Raw genomic sequence first — 7301 nt, forward strand, 5'->3', positions numbered from 1 at the left:
GGTATATAAAGAGAAGGTCAACTCATTAGAAAGTCACTCAACTTCTGAAATTCAAATCTGAGTGTACTGCTAATTTGAAAAACTAAAGACACTGGATGTTACTAAGAATTAGGTCTTCAGAAACTGTTGAAATTCATTGTTTTGTATCAACTCAAAATCTCATCCTAAATAGTTTTGAGATCCAGCTATGCTTCATGAGGACATGTCTCTGCTTTTCAGATTTATTTCCTTCAGAAATATTGTAGTCCTATTTCCATAGCCTCAGGCAGGAGGTGGTTTAGATCGCTGAAGAAGAGAGGCTTGCTGGGGATTTAAAAGTAGTGGTGTTAATCTAGATAGAAACTTGTCCTTACAGCATCCTTGTAGACTGACCATACTTGCTTAATCTACTGCATGTTCACTCAGAAGAAAGGAAGGAAAAACATGTCATTATGCTTGGAACCAAGAGTGTTTAAGGTACAATGAAAAATTAATAATTTTAACGTCTTGACAGTAAGTATAACTTTAACTATGGTCGAGGGTTGTTTCAGTGAATAGTTGATTTTTTGCTCCCATCCATTTTTTGTAGTAGTTAACTTCTTTTTTCTATGGTATTATTAATCAAATTGAAAGATCAAATAAAAATCAAAATAACTTTTGGACAAAATCATGCTGAGAGTTTGTAAGGTATATTGAACATGGGATGTTCGTACAGCTCCTCTAGCCTTCATGTTCCACTGTGCTGGCAGTAGTACATATATGTGGATCATGCTCTTCCTGTAGCTACAGTTTCTTACTGTGCTTTTCCTTGATCTGTCTTTATTGTCATGTCACTGTCAGAGCTGTGCTGTAACCTGGAGAATATACATGCTTCCTCACCATCTCAGTGCACCAAAACCACACTTAATTATGTTGCTCTTGGAGTTTGTGGCAGCTCTTAGTGGGGTTGGGAATATTGTGCCTCTAAAATCAGGCTGTTTAGATCTTTTGTAATTCTCATTTCTGTTGCACAGCCTCTCTGTTCATTCACTCAAGCTGATGACTCTTCCCCTACAAAACTTGGCAGCAGTTGAGTGTTGCTATTGGATGCATCAGAATTAAATCCTGCCTCAAGCACCAGCCAACAGTTTTCTGCATCTATTGGTAGAAAAAGTTGGCAATTCTGTTTCTCGTGACTGTTGTTTAACTTCAATTTTTATTGGTTTGCATGCAGGAACATCTTAATCTCTTTCTTCCTCCTCTGCTCTCCTGAATAAGATTTTTGTAGTGCGATCATTTTATCCACCTGGATAATATTGCCTACAATCCTCATGTGCTTTTCTGCTTCTGTCCTTGCCCAGGCAAACTATGAGATTTAACTGAAGTCTTGGCAGAAAGCATCCACGGGCTCTTCAGAGGTCAAGATAGTTTTTTTATGTTAACTGGTAGCTGACCCTTACAGTGCCATGGAATGTGATCCAAATTGGGGGTGCTTGGCCTCTTCACTGCTCCAGGGAGCTGTGACTGCCAATATAGACTTAAAGCTCTTGAGCGTTTCAGCAGGAAAGCCTGTGTATAAAAACACTCTTCACTCAATTCTGGAGGTTAATTCTCAAAAGAGTTGTGGAGGGAGAGGAAGATTTCTGAAAGAATCCGAAATGTTCAGCTTTCTCTAGGAACTGACTGCCCTATAGCTCCCCTTTCTTCTGCTATACAGTGAAAGACTCTTAGGGTTACATCTTTTAAAAGAGACTGCAGAGACTTGTGGCAAAAGAAAGGAATCACCTTTGAAAGGCAGAAACCAGGATGGGATAAATAATGAAATTTGTTTACAATTGATGCTGAAAATATTAAGAATGAGGAGATACCATGTCACAATTTCAAATCCTCAGCTATTTCTATTCTGACAAAGATTTTTCTTACGCTTAGTGATACAGCCTAAGTGAGTCTTATTAGCGATTATAATGAGTCCTTGTTGCACACAGAAGCCATGAATTCCCAGTAGATGGCTATAAGTTTGGATACACAAGATGAAGAGTTATTTAAGAAAGGGTGAAAAGGAATTACACTATGCAGTGGAGAGGTCTTCAGTTTTTCTGTCATCAGTGTAGTAATCCATTCGTGGCCCTAGCCCTAAGAATAAGTGTTTTTATACTCTGTAAAATAGTCTAGAGCAAAAGCTAACAAGAAAAAACTGATCAAAATTCTCAGGATGAGAAATTCAATTCCCTTTTATCTAAAAGGGAATTTTATCCATTTTATCTAAAAGTTATCAAACTAAGAGCTTTAAGCTATTAATATACATAGCAAAGCCTAAACTGTATACCTAGACAACATCCTAGGCAGTGTCTATTTGTGATAAAAGTACTGGAAAAAAATACTGCAGACAATTTCAAAATAAAAATGTTGTGCTCAATACCTAGAAGTTTTACAAAAAGGAGTAGTAGTTTTCCTAGTGGAGTGAACAGTTCAATTACTAGGAGTCAGTGCTTAATTCTGTTAATTACCTATTAATGCTAATTAATTAGTTGCTAGAGTAAATTGTCTCTACAGGCTAGGAGTCTTACTACTACATATTTGGTTTCTTAAGCTTCTCAAACTGTAGCTACAAAAATTTCAGAGGTGAATCCATTACCTGGTACTGTGTTAACTTTAACATAATTTACAGATTGATTCTGAATATTTCTGTGGGAAATAGGTACAAAATTGTTGAATAGATTCAAATTTGTTAAAAGTGAGACCAGTATTCACTAAGTTTCTTGCATGCATCAGATAAGTTTTGTAGTGCTGGGAAAATTTGCAAGACAGAGTCTCGGTGCATGTCCTTTTAGTTTGCTTTGATACTTCTATTTTTGTTTGAACATATGACCAGAGTCCATCAAGTTCAGCAAGCTTTCTTTACCAATGCCAGTTTCTTTAAAAAGAACATAAGTAGCTGTGTTGCTCATTGAGGTGGTGAGATAGTATCTGCCTCCAAGCAGCTGATATAAAACTGGAGATTAAGTGGCTCTATAACTACAAAATCTAACTGAATTGCAGGTAAACCTTCTTTGTGATAGAAATTAAGAGTAACTGCTACATTTCAGTAATCTTAAGTGAAAGAGGATTGTGAGAATTAGTCTTCCTTCTAGTTCTTTGCTAGTCCAGATGAGACTTGCTAGCTAAGGAATTGTTACTGATAGCCTGTGACAAAGGCTTCGTTTCCTGAAGCTAAATGAAGACCTCACTTGAAAAACAATGTTCAGTTACCTATCTTGGGTGACATTTGGCTTCTGATGTTTTGATATTGAGAAGAATGTTGATGAGGAGACATGATTTACTGATCTGGTCGTCCTTGTTTTCTGTTACAAAAAAAAAATTTGCTTGTGGAAAATATTATAAGAAGCAAGGTCTCAAAGTTCTGTGTATCGCCTAGTACAGTGGTCCCTGATCTTTATATACTACTGTCATCTTTCAAGTCTTGTTTATTATGACTGTATTATTTTTTCTAGAATGGTTGAATGGATGTGAGCTAACATCAACAATAGATATGAACTATAATGTTGTTTAATAAAATAAACATTTGGTGTTACTGTAGATTTTCCCCCAAATCCTAGGAGTAATTAGAATAACAGGTCACACACTCTGGGCTGCCCTATTCACGGTCATCTTCAAAAGTCAAGCTGGGAGATGAAAGAATGAGATTCCTAGTCGGGAGAAAAATGGTTCCTGTGGCTTTGAGGTCGAGAACATAAACAGAACTTTTAACAGAAAGAAAAATTGTTTCTGTGTCATAATGTTCTGCTAAATGATGCTTCTTTGAAAGATAATGGCAATAAATGACCATTCCTAAATATTGAAAGATACTTTCCAAGAATACTGAGCATGCCTGTACCTTGTTGGTCTCATCTGGAGCACTGTGTCTGGTTCTGGACTCCCCAGTATGAGGAGGACATGGACACACTGGAATGAGTCCAGTGAAGGCCTTGAAGATGATTAAGGGATTGGAGCATCTGGCTTACAAGGAGAAGCTAAGAGAGCTGGGACTGTTCAGACTGGAGAAGAGAAGGCTCCAGGGGGATCTTACCAACATGTACAAATACCTGATGGGGGAGGGACTAAAGCAGATGGAGCCAGACTCTTCTCTTCTCTTAGTGATATCCAGTGACAGGGTGAGAGGCAGTGGGCACAAATTGAAATATATGAAATTCTGTTTGAACATAAGACAAAACTTGCTTGCTGTGAAGGGAGGTTGTGGAGTCTCCATCCTTGGAGCTACTCAGAACCCAACTGGGCATCACCCTGAGCAACTTCCTTAATTGACCCCGCTTTGAGCAGGAGGTTGGGCTAAGTGACCTCCAGAGGTCCCTTCCAACCTCAACTCTTTTGTGTTTCTGTGATTTCCCTCCCCCGAGAGTTAGATCTCAAAGTGAAGATACTAAAATTCACATAGATTAGTATGTTCACATGTAGAAAAATTGCAGAAATTTCCTAGGACATCTGTACAGAAAAGTGATTTTCATTGGAAAATGCATGCAGTAAGTGATCTGTGCTCTGGGAAGGCCATCTTTGTAAGTGTGCTGCTGGGCTGCTTGTTACATAGTTGCTTTTATTGTAAAAGGACACTAGGTATAAATTTTTGAAACTGTGCTTACTCTTCACAGTATTTGCATGATTCATGCAGTCTCTGTTAGTAACAACTAAGGGGAGAAACTATGCAACAGAATGAGAAATACTTAATTGGTAACATTTTTTGTTTCTTTCAGCCTATTCTGGAATATGATTTAAGGTCTTTGTCGGGGAAAGCTTACATGTGTGACTCCCAAAGATAGTTTTAGTAACCTGTTGCCTGGGAAAAATTGGTTGCTGCAGGGCTCAGCATTTGGAAGAGAATTTTCAGTGGTACGTGCAGAAGGGCAGGATGATGTCCTCAATCTGTGCGCTGTAAATCTGAATCCTCGTGGCAGCAGTACCGTGAGAATAATTAGGGGTGTGTCATTCCCACCTTTCGGCAGGATTTAAGTTTCTAGGAAATGTGTCCTGTTAAGTTGTACAGCTGATTCAAAGGGTCTCGACAGTATTCTGAAAGGTAACATTGCCCAGTCACTTGCATAGGCTATGAACGTGTTAAATTTCCAGTAGAATAAATTGTAATAAAGCACTTCACTATTAAGTCATTTGGCTTTTACTAGAGGGAATGAGAAGGAATAACTATCTATTTCACAGGTTATCCTGCTTTGTGACAAGCAGGAAGTAGTTATGAAAACAAGAAGGAATGGGAGGGCAGCAGCACTGGGCGTGTGGGTTTCTTTGGGATTATTGAGAAGAGGAGAACTGTGATGAGAAGGATGGATGAGAGCCCAGAGTGTGGGTATTTAATAAGATAGTAAGTGGTTGGGTATGGGAGCCTGTTTCCCCATAGTCAAGCTGGGATTTGGGGGAAATCTGCAGTCTGGGAATTAGGGCAAATGTTTATGTGAGCCAGGAGGCCTGGCTGAGACTTGAGGCTTTTGTCAGGGTTTAATAAGGTCACAAGCCTGGACTCGCTGTACAGTTCAGAATAGTACTGAATTGAGAAAGTGTGTGATCTTGTCGTTGCTTCTTGTCTTTGAGTATGCATACAGCAGCCAAAGCACCGGTCGGAAGTTGTTTCCCAGATGCAGCAACGTTGCAAGGTGAGGGAGGGTTAGCTGGAAACAGCAAGGAACTGTATGCTGCAAGGCAGGGATGTAAGCAAAGGAAACAGACTGGTCTAATGTTCAAATTTCTGTAATCAGTATGGAATAGAACTGCAGAGACTCCAGGTGTGAATTACATTTATATTTTCTTTGATTTGTCTCTCAAATTTTCTTTGGTCAGGAAACCTACTCTCCCTATGTAATGGCTATCCCTCCACCAGCACCAGCTTCGCCTAACTTCTGTGACTGCACCATGAAGGCATGCAAATAATCCCTAAAAGCTGTTGCCACCTTTAGGGATACAGTTCTTTCAGCATATACCTTAATTCTCTGCTTCAGAGCTTTACTTCTGAAAACCACAAACAGCTAATTCTATTTTCCCTGGCTTTCCAAGGGTTAGGTGATGTTCAGCACTGTGCTAGAAGAGACCCTAGTTTTGTATTCTCTCACTGAATGGAAAAGCAAGTTAGTAGCTTACCAGAACTTTAGGAGACAACAGTGTATATTCATTATGCACTGGATCTGGAATAATAACTGAAGTTTCCAGGGTTCAGTAAAAGCTTTTTAAGTAATGTTTCTTGTATTATAGTGTGCATTCATTATTATACTTTCTTTTAAATACAGGTTTAAAAAACGAATGCTGATAGAACAGCTTGAGAGTTTTCTGGAAGAAATCCATCGCAGATCCAATCAGGTCAACCATATCAACAGCAGCTAAGAGACTGCACATAAGAAAAAGCCACAGCAGGGCACTGCTGTCCTTACTTGCATTCATTTTTGACATGCACTCTTATCTCAAATCCCATATCTGAAAGAATGAAAAGCTGCTCTATAATATGACGAGAAAAGTATCCATCATCTTTTTTTCTTCACTTCTGTTATTTTTGTAATGTGAAAAATATCACTAAAACATTTTTATTTAACTAAATGGAGAATTTCTTGCTTGTCATTGACTTAAGTGTCACTTTCCCTCAGGTTCTATTTTCTTAATCCAACCTTCAAAACTATCACCTCTAAGGTTGAACTTTGCCAAAAAAAGTTGCTTTGTAATTTTCAAAAAAAAAAAAAAAAAGCACATACATTAAACAAGGTAATGTTTTGTATATACAGTTATTTTGGATATATTATTGCAAGTTGTATAAATGTATTTTGAAAAATATTTAAGAAAAGCACTTTTGTTATTCCATCAATAAAAGCTCTATTTTAATCTTTGTGTAGGATTGAGTATGTTTTTTATTGAAATGGTTTGTTCTGCCTTCCCTTTCCAGAACTGTAGGGTTTTAGTGTTGGTGTTAAGGAAAGAGGGAGCAGTTTTGTATCACTGCAAATTCTGCTCTTAATCTGAGAACTAGTGAAAAGAAGCTAATGCTGAATCGTGACTAAGATAGGATGATAATTGATAGCCTTATGTACTTTGTGCTTCGCTGTTTGGTGAACAGCATGGCAAATTAATGGACTCTATGCACATCCAAAGCAATGACAAACATCAGTTTTATGAAAATACAATGTAGTAAAATGGGGCAGTAGCCTTTCAGGAATGGTGCGTGGAATTTCTTTTCTGTGTTAAAGTTTTTACCCATTTACAAGTGCAGCAACAGCCAGAAGATGCTGTCTCTGGGACACAAAATATCATTGAATCCTTTATTGGCCATGTCTTTCATCAGTGTTAGATGCTCCTAACATCTG

General features: G+C 38.2%; 1 protein-coding gene across 7 annotated transcripts in view; it reads left to right on the top strand.

Annotated features, from left to right (window-relative positions):
• Positions 1-6543, top strand: part of INTS6 (integrator complex subunit 6) — a 51179-nt gene extending 44636 nt beyond the window's left edge. For 3 of the 7 annotated variants that reach the window (XM_067291698.1, XM_067291710.1, XM_067291725.1), the window contains 2 exons: positions 406-456; positions 6240-6543. In XM_067291698.1, coding sequence (XP_067147799.1) covers positions 406-456; positions 6240-6333 — 145 coding nt within the window. In that variant the 3' untranslated portion in view covers positions 6334-6543. The remainder of the gene's footprint in view (positions 1-405; positions 457-6239) is intronic. The other 4 variants (XM_067291703.1, XM_067291733.1, XM_067291711.1 and 1 more) reach the window with 3 other exon arrangements.
• Positions 6544-7301: the final 758 nt, after the last annotated feature.

This window comes from Apteryx mantelli, chromosome 1 (genome assembly GCF_036417845.1).
Source record: "Apteryx mantelli isolate bAptMan1 chromosome 1, bAptMan1.hap1, whole genome shotgun sequence".
NCBI lineage: Eukaryota > Metazoa > Chordata > Aves > Apterygiformes > Apterygidae > Apteryx > Apteryx mantelli.